This window comes from Calypte anna, chromosome 10 (genome assembly GCF_003957555.1).
Source record: "Calypte anna isolate BGI_N300 chromosome 10, bCalAnn1_v1.p, whole genome shotgun sequence".
Lineage (NCBI taxonomy): Eukaryota > Metazoa > Chordata > Aves > Apodiformes > Trochilidae > Calypte > Calypte anna.
In genome coordinates this window covers 9,728,803-9,745,476 of record NC_044256.1, presented here as the reverse complement: position 1 = coordinate 9,745,476, position 16,674 = coordinate 9,728,803, and the positions used below count along the sequence as shown (strand labels likewise).

The following is a 16,674-nucleotide window of genomic DNA, read 5'->3' as shown; positions in this document are numbered from 1 at the left end:
CAGTTTGGGTATGTAAATAGGTTGAGATCAAAGCAACAAAAGCCTGGTCATTCTGAAAAATATGTTTGGTCTTTCTTATGTCACCCTGGTAACAATACATACCTATATATAGGTTATAGTTTTACCCTGTTCACATCAAAGCCCATTGTGTCTCAGGTATTAAGTGCAGAACAAGGAAACCTCCTCTCACAAGAGGGAACATTTGTTAGTCATGTTTACACATCTGCACCAAAGCAGGTTTTTCTCTAGAACTTTCTAGAGAAAGTCATGTTCTGGAGAAAGAAAGAATGTGACTCTGCTCCTCCCTGAGCCAAAGAAGTCCTCAGCTCTTTAGTCTGTCATCAGAACTTTCTTCAGGTCAGTTCAGTCATTTGGCCCTAGTGAAACAAGTTCAGCAGGAGCCCAGAACCTTGGGCAAGTGTCTTCTGGGACACAGTGTCCATGGCATCTGAGGAGTGGGGTAGAGGGGGAAATACAGATGCTGATTTACAGTGTTGAGAATTAATAGGGAGCTCTTTGCAAGCCAGAGCTTTTAGCTAAATTCTTGGCTATGTCTGGAAAAGTGTTTTGTGCTTTCCTTCAAGAGAAAAGCACTTTAGACTTTGAACCTTGAAGTCAAATCCTAAAGCCTGGAAAGAACAGAGCTGTGGTTGAATCCCCTGCATTGCAGATTCTTTCTTGCTGTGCACATCAGGCAATTAGAGATACAATTCTGGTCTCATTCCCCTGCTTGGGAATTGCATACCTTGTGTGTATTAGCAGTACCTTGTATTTTTAAAACCTATTTTATATGTCTAAAGCAGAGATTGACTTAAGTGCTTTTAGTTAAAGGGAAAATGGATGTTCTTAAGGAAGTGCTGTTTACTGCTGCTAGTAGACCTGCATCCCTTTCTCTAGCCCCATCAAAATGATTTGGAGCAGAAGGTATTGCCTGGAAGGCAATGCAAAGAGTTAGTGAGATCTGGGCTCTGTAACATGATTAGAGACTTCTTTTGGTGATGTATCTGAAGGTGGGATCAGCATCAGTGACTATATGCTTATAGCTATGATATGTGTGATGGCCTTGTAATTAAGAACAGGTAAATCCATCTTTCAGCTGTTAGAAACAGTCATCACTAAGGAACCAGTCCTAAAACCTGTAATAGTAACTGTGCAAAGGCCATATAATCAAGGAATGGTGGTGAGGCTCCATCAGCTATACCGGAAGAACAGGGCACAGCCAAACAGTTCTGAATACTTAAAACATGCATGTGTTTTTCTGGCTGCATAGTTATTTAGGGATGAGTTTAAAAATGCTTCAGTCCAGGCCTATGAGAATGCAGGTTTTCATACCTGAAGAAGCAAGTTGCTGCATGGTTTAATTTTATTTTTTTGCTGAGTAGTTTCTTTTTTTCCTTGCACACATATATTTAGATCATAGACAGGCTCCTCTGTCACTCCAGGCTGTGAGTTTCAGTTCCTCATTGTTAAAAGTGGATCTATACAGGATCTACTGTGTACCTTGTCCTAAGCTGACTTTTCCTTATTGAAAAATAACTCAGCATCCACTCTGGATTCTTGTCTTCCCATAGTGCATGCTGTGACTGGCAATTCCTTTGTTATAAAGTGTTTCATAAGTGTCATTGTTAAAATTACAGGCATGTAGAGGGTTAGTCTTCCTTGGGAAGCTTGGGAGCTCCTGGTTCCAAGTATACATTTTCCTTCCTTTCTCTAATGCTGAAGGGACTTTCTGAATGTTAGAGGCTCACAGGTGCTGGCACTGAATCTCAAGTATTTTAGTGGTGAGCATGCAGGCTTCAGGTAGATCTACATGGTGTCCATCACCTTGGCAATGCCCTTTCTGACAGCTCTGCCAGAAGTTGTACCCAGCCCTGCTTCATCAGTGCCCCCTGAAGCTCCCCTGAGCTTTTTCCTATACACTCTTTGGATGGGCTGTAGTCTCTGCTTGCTGTTTCCATATTTCCAATGCTTGCCTAAGGAGTAAAGTAAATATTACAACTGTGGCAGAAGGAAAGGAGCGAGAATCAAGCCATTAATTGAAGGCTGCCTGGCCTGAGCAATCCACTGGTGAGAGCACAGTTGCCATGACAGCAGTGCCCCTGGATGCTCCAGCCTGAGTCATACTCCCCCTGCTCCCCTCTGCTGTGCCAGGGGACCTGGCTGTGTGTGGAGAAGGTGTCACTGCTCCTGCCCAGCCACTGAGCAGAGGCTGCAGTGACTCACAGCAGAGATGAGAGGGGAAGGAGCTGCATTACTGCAGCCTCAGTGAGCTCCCCTGGAAAACAAATGCTGGACTTGGAGATGAATCTTCACTGACAGGGCAGTGCATCAGGCTGGGAAGGAGCTGCTAGAGGAAATGTCAAGGGCTTTTCTATTTTTAACCTTTTCTGGGGTGAATGGGGGAAAAAAGTATTAAATGTATCTGTACCTCAGTTTCCAGCTCTGTAGTGTGTTGTGGATGTGAACAGCACTTAAACCTTTGAAAGGACTCAACAATTACACCAAAACTGTTTGTCAAAATGCAGCAAGCTGATTAATTAATGATTTGAAGATGGTCCAAGAGTTGAAATGTCACCTGTACCAGTCAAAGAGGGAGTGCCATAGATAGCCATCCTTTCCAAGCAAGCTTGTTTTCTAAGTGTAAATTTGACAGTGGAGGGGATGTTCTGAGGCTCAATAACCCGAGGTAGCTATTAATGCCCAGTTTAGAGAAATATAAGATGCATCACTACCCCAAAAGACTGTATTTATGTCCTTTGTTTTCCTCAGCTTTGTGAACATCTCAGTGCAGTTATGGTGAGGCCCACACAATCAGCCCAAATCCAGTCTGCCCTCCTCTCCCTCTTCAGTTAACCATAAGTAACTTGTTTGAGATCCTGTGGCTTCTTTGGTACTGTGGAGGCAAACCTGCTGTGCAATCTGTCCCTGGCAAAGCAGCTCCAGTACCAACCCACCCAAAGCCAGAGCAGGAGAGAGGGGAGCTGTACCCTGCAGGGCACGCCATGGAATGCCAGCACTTGTTTCAGAACTAGCTCTTTCATCCCTGTTGCTTGTAAAGTTTATGGAGAGTAATGTCATCATTTGCCTTTGCAATCAGTTGAAGTCAATTAATAGTAGATGACTGGTATTTCCAACAGAGTAAATGTATTCTCTGGTAAAATGCAGTGAACTAAACCCTATTTTGTGACAATGAGCATGCATAGATGGGCACAACTTGCTGCTTGCTTTTGTGCTTTCCTTCACAGAGCAGGAACACTGCTTGTGTCCTGTGTAGCAGATAAGAGGGGATTTCCAATTATAGCTCAGCCCAGCAATAAAATTCATTCTGAACTCCTGCAAGGTAGATGTGGTCTGCTCAGGCATCACTGGCACTGTGGTGATTACTGCAGGTGCTGGGCAGGGTCTGAGCAAAAACTGTTAAAGGGTGCTTGTGAACTTGGATGGTGATGAGGTTAAACTCTGGATGTGCTCATCCTCAGAGCTGGGGTGAGGATTTCATCCCTTTGTGTTATCTAGATTCATGCTGGGGTAAATTTCTCTTTGATTTCAGGGTAGCTTTATTCAGAAGAGGAGATTTAAAGGGTCATCCAGAGGGCTGAACAGCTTTGGCACTGCTTTAAGTGTTTTCAAGTAAATTAGTCTGCTGAGGTTTTCCTTTGTTAAGTTCCAAGCAGAGTAAATTATTGGGCTTAGTGTGAACATCCGGAAAAGGATCCAGAAGGTTGGTGCCAGTGCTTTTTTAGTATCTCTGGCAGATCTTGTGTGCCAGACTGCTCATGTGTCCAGAGGTAAACTTAATCACCAGCTCTGAGCTGATACCCTTTCATTCCAGCTGAGCTGACAGAGACCTTAGGATTTTTACTTGCTCTGTAGCAGACAGATTTTACTTTAGCATATGGAAGTATCTGCACATGTTGTACCTTATTCATTTTTGCCATTGAACGACCTATTCTCTGGAACACCATTTTAGTGCCAACCTTTCAGTTTTATTCCAAATGCAAGTATTTGGCCTGATTAAATTATAGGCTGGTTATTGGCATGCCGTCTAAGAATATCAGATACACAAAGGGCCAGAATAGGTAGACCTATAGTCCCTTTTATTGAAAAAATGAGGCTCAGTAGGATGGTTATTGTAAAGCAATGAGCAGTTTCAAAGCAGCAGGACCCAACAGTAACATATGGGCAAAGCTGTGACCTGCACCACCGGCATCATCAAATAAATATATAGTCTTTAAGATACCTTATCCAACACTTATATGAATGGCACGGTTGAATGCTGCAGTGACTGAGTGCATCAGTGGAAAAACAGTAAGCAAAACCTTTTGCAAATAGTCTCCTCAGTGCCAGATCTTCTCCCTAGATATCCTTGCAGTGATTTGTTCTGACTCCAAGCTAGCAAGACAGCCCAGTGGGTCCCTCACAGGACCAGCAGGTACTTCAGCTGCTGTCTCTGGGAACTGCTGCTCTTCTCAGCACAAGCTGTGAGCATGTTTGAGTCTTGGCTGAATTCAGGACATGCAGGATGATGACACTTCTCCCTGAAAATAGTGTGGTTTTCATTGTAAAAATATTTAAAGTAACTTGTTCTGGCTTGCGTATTTAATTATGGAGTCAGTTTGAAAGCTTCTGAAGGGAAATAATATTTTTAATTGGGCTTTCTCATTCGTACAAAAATAGAGTAGGAAATAATGAGAAGATATTAAATACACTTTCTCATTTTAATTAAAAAAACAAAACCACAAATGTAAGCAAATGCACTTTTATTTGAAAGTGATCACATATCTTTGTTTACACCTTCAGTCTTTCTCATTATGGAAGTGATCTTTCAAACTCTATGAATCTCTAGTACTAGGAGGGACTCCAGCTCCTGGCAGGTGACATTACTTCTTGTGTCACTGCTGGCTGGGTTTGTTGCAGCTGCTGAACACTTCTGTCCACATATGACCATATATTTTCCATTTCCCTTCTGCCAGGCACTCAGGTTTTTCTCCACAAATGCATATATGAGATCAGCACTCTGAAAAAAAAACAACAAAAAAACAAAAACAAAACAAAACAAAAAAAAACCACAAAAAAAAAACAAACAAACATGGTAAGAGAAGCAACTTAAATGCAAGGTAACTAGATCCAGCTTCCTAAGTGCTTTTGACCTTATTCCAGGCTCGGAAGAGATGTCATCAATTTCTGTGGTGCATTTTAAGAGCTGTCACAACAGTTACCCTGGGTCAGTGAGTGCATTTGGAGTGTAAAGGTGCAGAGAGCTTAACTAGAGCAATTGACTCTGAAGACCGTAATTTAAAAGAAATTATTTTGACCGGTTATCCTTGTTTTCTAGTGAGCTTGATATATTTAAAGAAACTCCGTCCCCCAGCTTCCCTCCCAAGCAGCCGGGAGCCTGCGGTAAGGCAGGAGCGGAATGGAGCGGCTGCCGCCTAGTGGGGCCGGGAGGCTGCCACCGGGAACCTCGCCAGCAGCTCCTGACCGTGGCTCCCTGGTTCTGTTCCTGAAGGCAGGGTTAAGTGAACTGTTGGAATGACAAGAACACAGGTTTGACCTCTTAGCGAGCTGGTGACCGGGGATGGGGGACACCAGCGTGTGCAGTGTGAGAACCAACCAGGAATGCCAGCACTCAAGTTCACCTGATTCTTGTACACAGGGACTTCTTTCTCCACTGCCATCTGAAAGCCCTCAGTGCTGATTTAGGTAGATGATGAGTATATAACCTTTAAATAGACAAATGGCAGAATTAGTACAAGATTCTTAAGTTTGGAGAGTTCTTTGTACATAGTGTTCACCAAAACAGACCTGAGAGTCCAGGCAGCTTTTAGGATACCTCCATCTGTGGTGACAGCTGCAGAACAATTTCCAAGTATGAAATGTCATTTCCAGATTGTGTTCAATATATTATCTATGCAGCCATTATCAGAGAAGATACTGAGTGAAACAATACATGCAATTGCTTTATTCCCCTTGCTCACTGACCGAGTCTACCTAATGTCAGACAATGAAGTCAGGCAGCTGCCTATAAGAAACTAACAGCCCCTCATTAAGGGAGGCCCCTCATGCTGCTTTTGTTTGTGCTCATCTGCCTTACTGGAATGGGCAAGAAAAGCATGAATATTTAGAGCACTCTGGCTGGGAACCAGCTGAACATAATTCTGCCATTTTCCCCCTTCCTCCTCTTCCTTTAAGAGGAAACCTCAAACACCATTGACCATTCTGCTCCATTCAGACAAATATCTGCTACAGCTGAAACAGATTAGAATGACAGATTCCTCAGTGGTTGTTGGATTTAATGTGCAAATGCTGTCCTCTAAAATCGCTAAAATGTTGATGTGAGAGCTGCATGGTTTCATGTTTGGTGTCCAGCATCCTCCCTCCCAGCAGAGTGCTCACCCTGTGGTTTCTCTCTCCATCAGGCAGTGCTTTCCACCAGGTCCCTTTGGATGCCAGCTTCCTGCAGGTTTGGCAGCAGCCTGACCCCGGGCACAGTGCAGAGCTCCTGGCTGTGGCCAGAGAAACACAGGCAGAGCAGAGCTACTGCAATACGGCAGAAAATTCAGTCAGCTTGCACCCCTTTCTCTGGTGTTGTATTAAAACTCTCTGGAGTCTCTGTGCCAGTTAAAATGGAAAGATTTTAGTTTGGGGTAGATGCATTCAATAAATGTAAGCAGGGGACCTTCTGCCTGGCAGCAGATGGGGGGGCAGAGGTAAAGGCAGCTCACTGCCCTTCGGGCTGTCACTCCACATCACACCCATGGGGAGGCTGACCTGGCATTCCTTGTAGACAAGGAAGCCTGGTGAGTTTGTACAGCTGTTGCTCAGGCTTGAGAGAGGGGTGAACAGATTGAAATAGAAAGGACATGAAGATGTATGCTCACACTGTGAGAATAGTATTGATCCTCTTCTTGTAGCTGCATTATTTTTCAGCTGTTTGTACATGAAATTGTTGTTCTGAAAAGAAATGGGAGCAAGACAAGAGGTTTCCTAAAATAAATCTTTGAATGTGAAGGTGGCACACAGTACCTGTGTTCCTTGGCATACATTGTATTTAGAGTCAAACTCCCAAGGGACTTTAACACAACCCTTGTAATGAAAGGGATGCAGGACCAAAAGCAATCTTTTTAGAAAAGCTATTAAGTATGTAGAAATAAAACCTTGTCTTGGAGATAAAAAGGGATTGGCTGACCTCATGAGCTTCTCTGCATCTGTTTTCCAATTCTCTTACAACTGAAGATCTGGGAATTGGGCTGTACAGTTCCCATGAGCACTCCCTCTGCTAGGCCCTGTGAATCCCAGCAGGACTATGTACTGGAACACAGATACCTCCTTCCTTCAGAGATTTTTCTAATTTTCTTTCTAAATTTCTTTTCTAATTAGCCTTTTTTTGGCATGCAAAAGAGGGAACATAGGGGTACTGTGAGATTTCAGAGTTACAGTATTGAGATAAGTAAAGATGGTATTAAATGGATAGGGAAGTTGTTTTGTTTCTCTGTGGGTAAACTGAACTTCCCTGTGGGAGTGTAGAGAGCCCATTGTTTGTGGGGACATGCTTGGAACTTTCTCTTTTTAACTGTCCTTATGTGAGAGTAGTTATATGTATTTTGCAAGATGTTTTAATGTGCAGCATAAGTCCTTAGGGTCAGTTTAACCATTTAATTCACCCAGTCTGTGCTTTTAGGCACTCCCCAATGTGCTGGATTCCCTTGAAGCTTAGAGTTATGTATTCCCTGGAATTCAGTGTATGTTCTCAGTGTCAAATTCTAATGAGGCACCAGATGGAAAACTGCTGAGACATCACGTGGAGAAGAGGGCAGGAAATAATGTGTCTCTCTACCTGATGCTCATGGAAAGCTCATTTTGCAGGCTTCAGGAGTAGAAGCTAGCTGAGGAGGCATAATTCAGTATAGTCTGGTTTGGATGCAAAATCCTGATCAGACAATAGTGATTTTTCTGCATACAACTGCACATGATTAAACTGGATTCTGAACTTCACAAAACAGTGAAATCTCTCTCTGCCTCAACTAAAAGATATAGAAAACATGAACTCCAGTCTTCGCAGCTCAAATGGCAGCAGCTTTTCTAGAAATTGCATTCTTTTTTTGTTTTAAAAAAGAGCAGTATCCATAGAGACATAATTTCAGATCTCTATTGTAATAAAATTCCAGAGATGCAAAAATTTAAAACAGAGCTAAAGAAAATACTGTAGAGTAAGAGTCCTGCTTTTGAGTTGCATTCTCTTTTCATTGGGTACTTATTTTTAAAGCCATGGCATATGTTTAAAAAAAAAAAAAAAGAAAAAGAAAAAAAAGAAAAAAAAAAGAATACTAGTAATATAATTTAGTCTTGGGATACAAGGCACAGTTTTCAAAAGCATGTAAGTTCCCAAAAGAGGGTTGGACACCTAGACCAGATTCTTATTGTACGTAGCTGTCTAAGGACAGGAACTTAGATATCTAAGCTTTTGTTGCAAGTGGTACCTGGTCACTCCTAAAAATACTTTAGTTTTTCATATGCAGATTTAGATGTCTAGATATGCATCAGAGAGCTGATCCAAAGTATATCAGATAGTGACACATTCTGAAAATGGGAGGGTTTAATTTCCTATGGAGAAAACTGCACTCGTGCTGTGTCTTCATGTACAAATCTCAGTTTCACAAGTGTTCATTGAGCTGGGATGCAGGAAAGTATTAGGGTGATGTTGGTGATGTGCAGGTGTGCATGCCAAGGTGGGGATAGGTATGATGAACTGGCTTTACATCTTGGAGGTCTGTTAAACCTGGGAAGATAATCCAGGTTTCTATGATCTCAATCCTAGTTCTGCACACCCAACCATCATTCACAAAGCTCCAGCCCAGTGCAGGTAACGTGAGGAAAAGAGAAAGTAAATTTCCATAGTGGAGAAAGCTGCTTAATCTGATGTCAGAGCATCAAGGGAGACTCGAGTCAAGGCACAAAACCCAAATCCTTTACAAAGATTTATTTATAAAAACCACAATACTGGGGAGTCACTGTTACATAGTGTGATAATTCCCTTCCTCTCGAGTCATATGCACCACACTGTGAGCATGCAATTCCTTTTGTTTATGAAATAACATCTTCATCTAGAGTTACACATGTACACACATGGTTCTTAGTGCACACTACAATTCACACGTGTTAGGACGCACAAAGTTGAGCTTTTCAATGAAAAACCTTTATAAAAAATACAAACCAAACTGAAGCAGTCAACATGAGAAGTGATGTTAAAAAAATACTCCTGAATGTTTGCTTAAGAAAGGACTTTTCTGCCCATGTTCCCCATTCAGCATTGGGCATGCCAGATGTTGCTTGAAAGTAGAATTTAAAATAACTGTTCACATCCTGACCCCCTCCATGTTAGTTGCAGAGATTTTTTTAAAGCAGGTAAATAATCCTATGTTAATATGAAAATCTGTTGTCAAGCATCACCATCATGTGCTGTTGTCATATAGTACAGATATTTATATTCTTGCAATGCTTGATCTGTGATGTTCAAGGCTAGATGACAACCCAGTCCTTGTGTGGAGCAGAAAGAGGCAGGACAGATACATCCCTGGTCAATAAGCCCTGTGACAGCAGCTGGCCTGGGGAAAATAACCAGAGATTAGGAGTTCTTTTCATGCATGCCAGGAGGAGTCAGAACCTTCCAGGTCCCTGCCATGAGGTGCAGAGCTCCAGGCACTGTCTGCTTGTGTGTGGTGGGGCTGGTGTTTGAGATGACACTGAGTACCTGAGGAATCCTCCCTCCAGAGGACACATGCCAGCGCAGAGAGCATGGCAGATGAAGGGACAGAGCCCACAGGGCCTTTCCCAGCCAGGTACCTTGGCATAATGGTGCAAACTATAGCTGGCATGAATGGAGCCACCTGAATATAACCACGTGTGTGGCTCTGAGCAAAGCTACACAGGCTGACATGCTGCAGACATTACAAAGCAGCCAGAGCAATCCACCCTTGTGAAACTGCTGCATGCAAATACCAACACTTTAAATGGCAAGTAAGACTAGAAATGGATTGCACTTGTTTCCCTTAAGCACATCTATGCACCACCCTTTAAATAACAAGTAACCAATAAAAAGAAAACCTTCAAGATTAAAAAAACAAAACAAAACAGATTGATAGTTGGGTTTCCCTGGGTGGGATTGAAAGAAAAGAAAAAAATAGGGACAGTGTGATTCTGATAACTGAAATTTGTCTGCAACCACAATCTTTTGGTTCTGGGGATGAGGATTCTTCCTACTCATGAGGCTTAATGCTGCAAAGCCCAGTATCTCCTGGTAATCTGCATGTTTTAAAGGACTGTTATTTAAGCCCATGCAGAGTTATGACTGTGTTACAGAACTTTTTTTTTTCAATAGGATATCAACATTTTTCACAGCAAATCCTACATGGATCCAAGGAAAATCTCAGCAAGGACCCCCCCTGTATGTTATGTTTTTCACTTACAAAGCAAAGGTTTTGGCCTCATTCTAAGAAAGGGAAGGAGAGGTGGAAATTGTAAAGACTGGGAGCTCTCCAGGGAAGTAAACTGCTAATACTACCCTTCAGATCCCAGCTCAGCAGACCACTTCAGCAAACTATATTAAGTGAGATTTAAGGGTACATTATTCAGTTTGGTCCCCAGTATGAAGACCAGTGTCCAACAAGAAGGGTGTAGCCTCGGACCTACCAAATTCCATTATAAAAGGCACGGAGGGAGGGTTCATCCTGTTAGTTTGCACTTCAGCTCTGGTCACAAAAACATCACTCGGGGAAGTACATCAACTATGTACCAGCTGCTCCTGGGGCTCCCTTGGTTTCTAATCCCTGCTGGATGCCCTGCTGCACAGTGGCTCATGGCCCTTCCCCTGGGTCAGGAGCATTCTGCAGTGACCATGACTCCAGTGCTGTCCTGTCACCTGGGTAAAGAGAGCTGTGCTTCATCCTGGGTGTCCTGAAGGCCCAGAGAAAATTGTGTTCCCTGGGAAGCAGCACGCAGCCCAGGTGGGTTTCTGCAGCTTTCTGCAAGCATTGGGATGTGTGAGTCCCCTGCCCCGAGTCTGCTTTAGCTCTCCCAGCATCTGTATGTGTAACCACAAGGAGCCTCTGGCTGTTACTCAGAGAAATGTTGGCAGTGATAAAACAGTGGTAGAGAACAACATTAGACTCTAAAATACACACAATGAAACACAGGACTGAAATATTACTAAAATTTTGATGCAGTGGAGCGTTAGGGTTAGCTGCTGCTTCATGGGTGTTTTCCCCTGTGTTTAGATTATATCCAACATCTGAGCTAAGGCTCTGCTTTAGCAAAGCATTTGTGCATGTGCTTAAATCTGCCCATACTCAGCTAAGCACTGACATGAATACCAAGTGCCTTGTGATAGAGGGACAAACCTGAACTGCAGTTTATAAATATAACTTACATTATTGTCACAACTACCCTTTTAGGCTTTTTCCCTGGTAGCATAGCTACTCTCCCAGATTAACTTGAATTAATCTTCATCTAAAAGATCCTGAGAACAGATCTATAATACTAAAAAAATGAATATAAATACCAAAACTAAAAAAAAAAGTCAAATGCATGGCTCAAAGCAAAACAAATATTTCTCAGAATACTCATTTAGATTACGATCAATAGTTGTAAACTGTGCATTCTAGTAGCAAATAAAAACCTGTTGGTCTAGGTAAAAAACCCAAAACATTCAAAGTCTATAGGATTGGCAGCACTAATATTATTTTACAATGTGGAGTAAGGATAACAGATAAGTGTAACGTTGTGAAATGATTCACCTAAGCTTATGTAAACAAGTAGGATTTGACAACGTTTATCTAGGCATGATCCTGCACTTGGACCTGGATGGGTGAGACCCAGGAAGGCAGAAGGGTGCTGTTCCAATGTGGTTCCAGCTGCCCAGATCCTACTGCAGGAGAGAGGCTCGTGGGTGTGATCCTGCAAACCTGTACTGGCCTTTCCACTCCCGAGAGCATTCCATGGCAGGATTCAGTTCACCAGGACTAGACACATACAAGTAACAATTATTTACAAACGTAAGGCATTGCAGAACTTGGCCCTAAAATTTCTAATTTCAGCAGAGAATCCCTTGTCCTTACACAAGATTGTATTTTAACATATCGAAAAATGTCTAGGGTCAGAGTCACTGTATTTTGTGCTCAGTAACACAGTTTCAGATTCTGTGTCTTGGCCTCAGATATTGCAAAACATTTTTCATTCAAATCCAACTATAAACCTTTCTCAAAAATTAACAGTGAAAGTCACAAATCAACAGGCTGTGTTTTCAATGTTAAAAGGAGACATTAACAGAAATAAGCAACTCCTATTGTAATGGTTTTCCAGTGCCTTCCCTCCTGACCAGTGAAGAATCAGAGACTGCAGCTGGTGGTGGCCTCCAGTCTTGCTTTGCTTCCTCTCTGGTGTGGCTACTGCCGCTCTCCTTCCACTCGCTTTTTACGAACTAGAGCAATAAAAAAAGAAAAGAGCACTCATCATGGCTTTCCTGAGAGCCTGAGGACTTTTCTCACTGACACACTCCCTTCCAAGTAAGGTGAATAGGAAGGAAGGAGCTTCTAAGGAATACTCAGCAGGATTATGTCCATAAATTCTGTAACTAACAGACCTTAGTGCTAAACAAAATAATTGTTATCTAAATCACACTCATCCATTTAATGGATTAGAATTTCACCAAGTACTCCTATCAATACCTTTTTTATAAAAATCAGATTCTGAGCTTAAGGTCTGAGGAGATGATAAAATCACCACTTCCAGTGTTTCCTCCCAATGGCTCTGTTTAGATTTTTGTTACATTTCTACCGTTCTTCTAAAAGCCACTGGGTTCCACGTGGTCAATACTGGTCAGCCATGCTCTGCATGGCAGTGCTCTGGATTATTTAAGCATAAGGTATAAAAAATTAACTTCTGCAATTGCACAAGTATATACTGTAAGTAAACAATAATCCTAGTATTTTAGAAAATAAAGTACTCAAGTGCAGGTATCAGTGAGTATTGGCAACAAGAAAAACACCAGATTGGACATTAGATTATCTGTTTAAATTCCACATGATCTGATTGCATCAGCCGTCTGACAATAAATTAATCAATTCTGGATTATTACTTGAAACCAAGTTGACATTTAGCAAAGCAGAGAGTGATGAGCTTTGTGTTATGGGCAGTACTCCTGACAAGCAGCCCCATGTGAATTTTTGCAGCACTTAGGATGCTGGTACATACAGCAGCACTTAGGATGCACAGCTGGTACAGAGCAGGTCTGGTTGGGCAGCATTTGCTACTCCATACCCTACTAAAAACATAAAGTCTTCTCTGACCTGGCCAGACAAGATTAGTGATGTTCTCCTGTTCACGTGATACAAAATCTGGTGTTATATCAAACTGTCATGTCCTGTTTCTGATATTGGATGGATGAAGTACAGAACAAAAGCAGTAAAACTGGATGAATGAATGCTTTTTGCCACAGAAAGCCAATAGAACAATATATTGCTACAAACATCCCATTATTTTCCTATCCAGAGGTTTCATAGTTATTTCTTGGCAAACAGGCTGCATTATTCCAAAGCCTACAGTGTAACATCAGTCATTCATGTCTGCTTTCAGTGGTTTGTTGCTTCATTTATTTTATGGATTCTTTTAGGTATTCTGTGCTACTAAATCTAGGACTATAACTATACAAAAGCAGGAAAATGACATTTAGATACAGGACATACGTACCTGTAACTGGTTACATAGTGGAAAAAATGTCTTTTGTGGGATGTTTCAAATACCATTTGGGACACTAATAGTTTCAGGACTGCCAGTATACTATTGGAATGCTTAGGTTCTGCTACAAATTAAGACTACTAAAAGAAAACTGTGTGTGAAAGAAGTAGGGTCTAAATCAGCTTTTATCTTAGTTCTCACAGAGAAACCCAAGCAAAAGCAGAAGCCAGCAAATGCATCATGGCTTGACACCCCACTTTGAAGTAGAATTGATTAGAAAATGCCACAAAACATAATTAATGCTTTTACTTGGGTTTTTTGTGGTTTCGTTTTGTTTTCCTTTTTACTGTAAACTACTCCTGCCTTGTCATCATCTTCTGGATACACACAGGGCAGAGTTTGTCACACTCAGGAAAAACTTGCAAAGCTTTATTGTCTTTGCCTGCACTTGGCCATGGAGGCAGGAATGTCTGTGCTCTTCCCTGGGCTGGGAGGCTTGGTCTGCCATGTCAAAATGAGGAGTTGTGTGTTCATGGCACAGACAGGGATGGGTTTGGATCTCTGATTTCTGGCAAGAACAACTGACAGAGCAGCTGGAAAACCAGGGTGCTTCATGGAAAAGGCTGAAGTAACTTCCCTTGGCAGAGTGAGAGAAGGAGAATAGTGGCTCCTAATGACAGTAAGATCTTTGGTGCTACCTACTCTATAGAGTTCATGGAGCACTCCTTGTATATATCAGATGGAATTCTGTAGGGTTAAAACTCAATTTTATGTACAATCAGGAAGAGTTATGTCAGGGCTTGGCTCACAAACAGTAATTTCATCTTACCCAGATCGTTGTTTTTAGTGATAGCTGCTGCTACCCTGGTTCTTGGGCCTTGCTTTGTGAACTGGTATCCAAACTTGAGGATCCTGGAGTTCTCCTCCAGCATCTTGGCAATCTCCATCTCTACAGCTGTCCCCAGCTGCTGCCTCTGTAGGTGATGTGGTGGAGTGTCCCCAAAAGAAAAAAAATATATAAATCTATTTCATATATGAAAGAGAAACAAGTGGCTACATTTCAGTACTGCACTGCAAAATACAAAGACAACCTTGTGCCTGGAGATTTTGCTCTGGGTTTTATATTTGGCTTTGATTTATTTTCAAAGTTTTCCATTGTTTGTTTACACAGGCTTGGGATGTGAACTCCAGAATGTCTGAGCCACAGAGGGTGCCTCGAATTTGCTAGAGCCTTCTAGGAGAACCTCCTGGGAATCCACATAGATGGGAAACAAAAGTGTATTCACTCAAATGCTTTCTCTTTACCTGGTTGTCAATCTTAATCTCTGTCAGGGATTCATTCTCTTTCAGTGCATCAATCAGTGCCAAAATACCCGTCCCAGTGATGAAGTTGGATTCTACATTCAGACTCTTCAGTGTTTTGTTCACTTTCAACATATCTGCAAATGCCTGAGGGTCAAAAAGAGGGAATATGAGATAACATCTTGAAAATTTCAGGGAATACCAGGGAATCTGCAAAACACAGTTTAGTTCCTATGAAGAATTAAAACATAAATAGGCTTAGAAAGAACACAGAGGTAGATCAGAAGAGATTATACTTATGCTTTGCATAGTCACAGGGAAATTCTGCAAAAGATGAAGAACTCAAGCTAAAGCAGACAAAGACCTACTTAAAAATTGGTTTTTCTTCAAGCAGTGTTAAAACTTACAATAGCCACAGGGTCATTGCTTCGAGTAGCTGCAAGGCTGAATGTCTTCACGTGTGTGTTGCTTTCCAAAGCTTTTGCAAATTCTTTCAGTGTTGGAATAGGAATATTCTATATTAAGAAAATAAATCCAGTAATTAGCCACTCACATTGCTAGCCACTGATTTTAATTATTATCAAACTGATCAATAGCCTCACTCTAAGCAATTTAAGCACTCCCTATGCTTTTAAGAGCGTCTTGGAATGGACAAAGCATCCTCTGCTCATCATGGCCTTCAGAGACCTGTGGAGGCCTGTGCTAAGATGTGATGTCAGAGCTGCCTTGAATTGGGTCAGGCCAATGCAAGCATGTGACTGATCTCTGAGCTACTTTCCTAGTCTGCTGCCAGCTGATCAGTTTCTGACAGCTGCTCCTCTATTTGTGTGTGTGGGCTAATTGAATTTGGCCAGTGGTGATTATATAGTACCCATGAGAGATCTTGCTTTACAATCTGTTAAAGAAAGGCAGCCAGAGGGAGTCACCCCCTGGGCTTTTAATTGGTATCTAATTCAATATCAGGAATTGATGACCTTAGAGCCTCTACAACAATTCCCTCCACACCCTCTTCCTGCGTGTCCTGCTTTTCCTGAATAGTTGAGGCAGAATTTGAAGATAAAAGGCAAGGTCTTTGGAAATATTTGAATAAAGTCTCCTATGATTACATAAATGAAATCACATCATCTACCTTTATGTTGTTGAGATTAATTTCTGTAAGACTGGGATCATTTGCTTTTATCCTTTGTAGACTTCCTTCCACGTTGGTCGGATTAGGTGGCTCCTCAAAGATGGGCTTGACCTTCTCACCTTTCACCACATCTGCAACACAAGATCTCATGAAATGTTGGTGTGAGGAACAGGCATCCTTAGCAGTTTGGGTTTTCAATTCCTGTTTATGTTTGTACTGTAGCATTCAAGAAAGGTTTCATGTAAACCACAAAACTTGGAAACAGGAGAATTAGTCCTGTTGTCCCTGCCATGCCCTTTTCACCTCCTGTGCACCCAGAAGAATGTCACTGGGGGGCTGTGGTCACAGTGGCTGGTCAGGATCCTCATGGACAAATTCTTCCTTTCTGTACAGAAGTCCCAGTATAATTAATTTGAGCCACAGCAGCTTTAAAGACTATTGTAAATAATGTAATATACTGCAAGGACCTGTCTGTCAGAACTTGCTTGCTACATTAGTCACTGCACCTACTT

General features: G+C 41.9%; 1 protein-coding gene across 1 annotated transcript in view; it reads right to left on the bottom strand.

Annotated features, from left to right (window-relative positions):
- Nucleotides 1–12,397: 12,397 nt before the first annotated feature.
- LOC103526895 (tropomodulin-2) overlaps nucleotides 12,398–16,674 on the bottom strand; it is a 29,420-nt gene continuing 25,143 nt past the window's right edge. The window contains exons 6-10 of the mRNA XM_030456889.1: nucleotides 16,163–16,293; nucleotides 15,441–15,548; nucleotides 15,037–15,180; nucleotides 14,561–14,705; nucleotides 12,398–12,475 (exon numbers count right to left, since the gene is read on the bottom strand). Of these exons, the coding sequence (XP_030312749.1) occupies nucleotides 12,441–12,475; nucleotides 14,561–14,705; nucleotides 15,037–15,180; nucleotides 15,441–15,548; nucleotides 16,163–16,293 (563 nt within the window). The 3' untranslated portion in view covers nucleotides 12,398–12,440. The remainder of the gene's footprint in view (nucleotides 12,476–14,560; nucleotides 14,706–15,036; nucleotides 15,181–15,440; nucleotides 15,549–16,162; nucleotides 16,294–16,674) is intronic.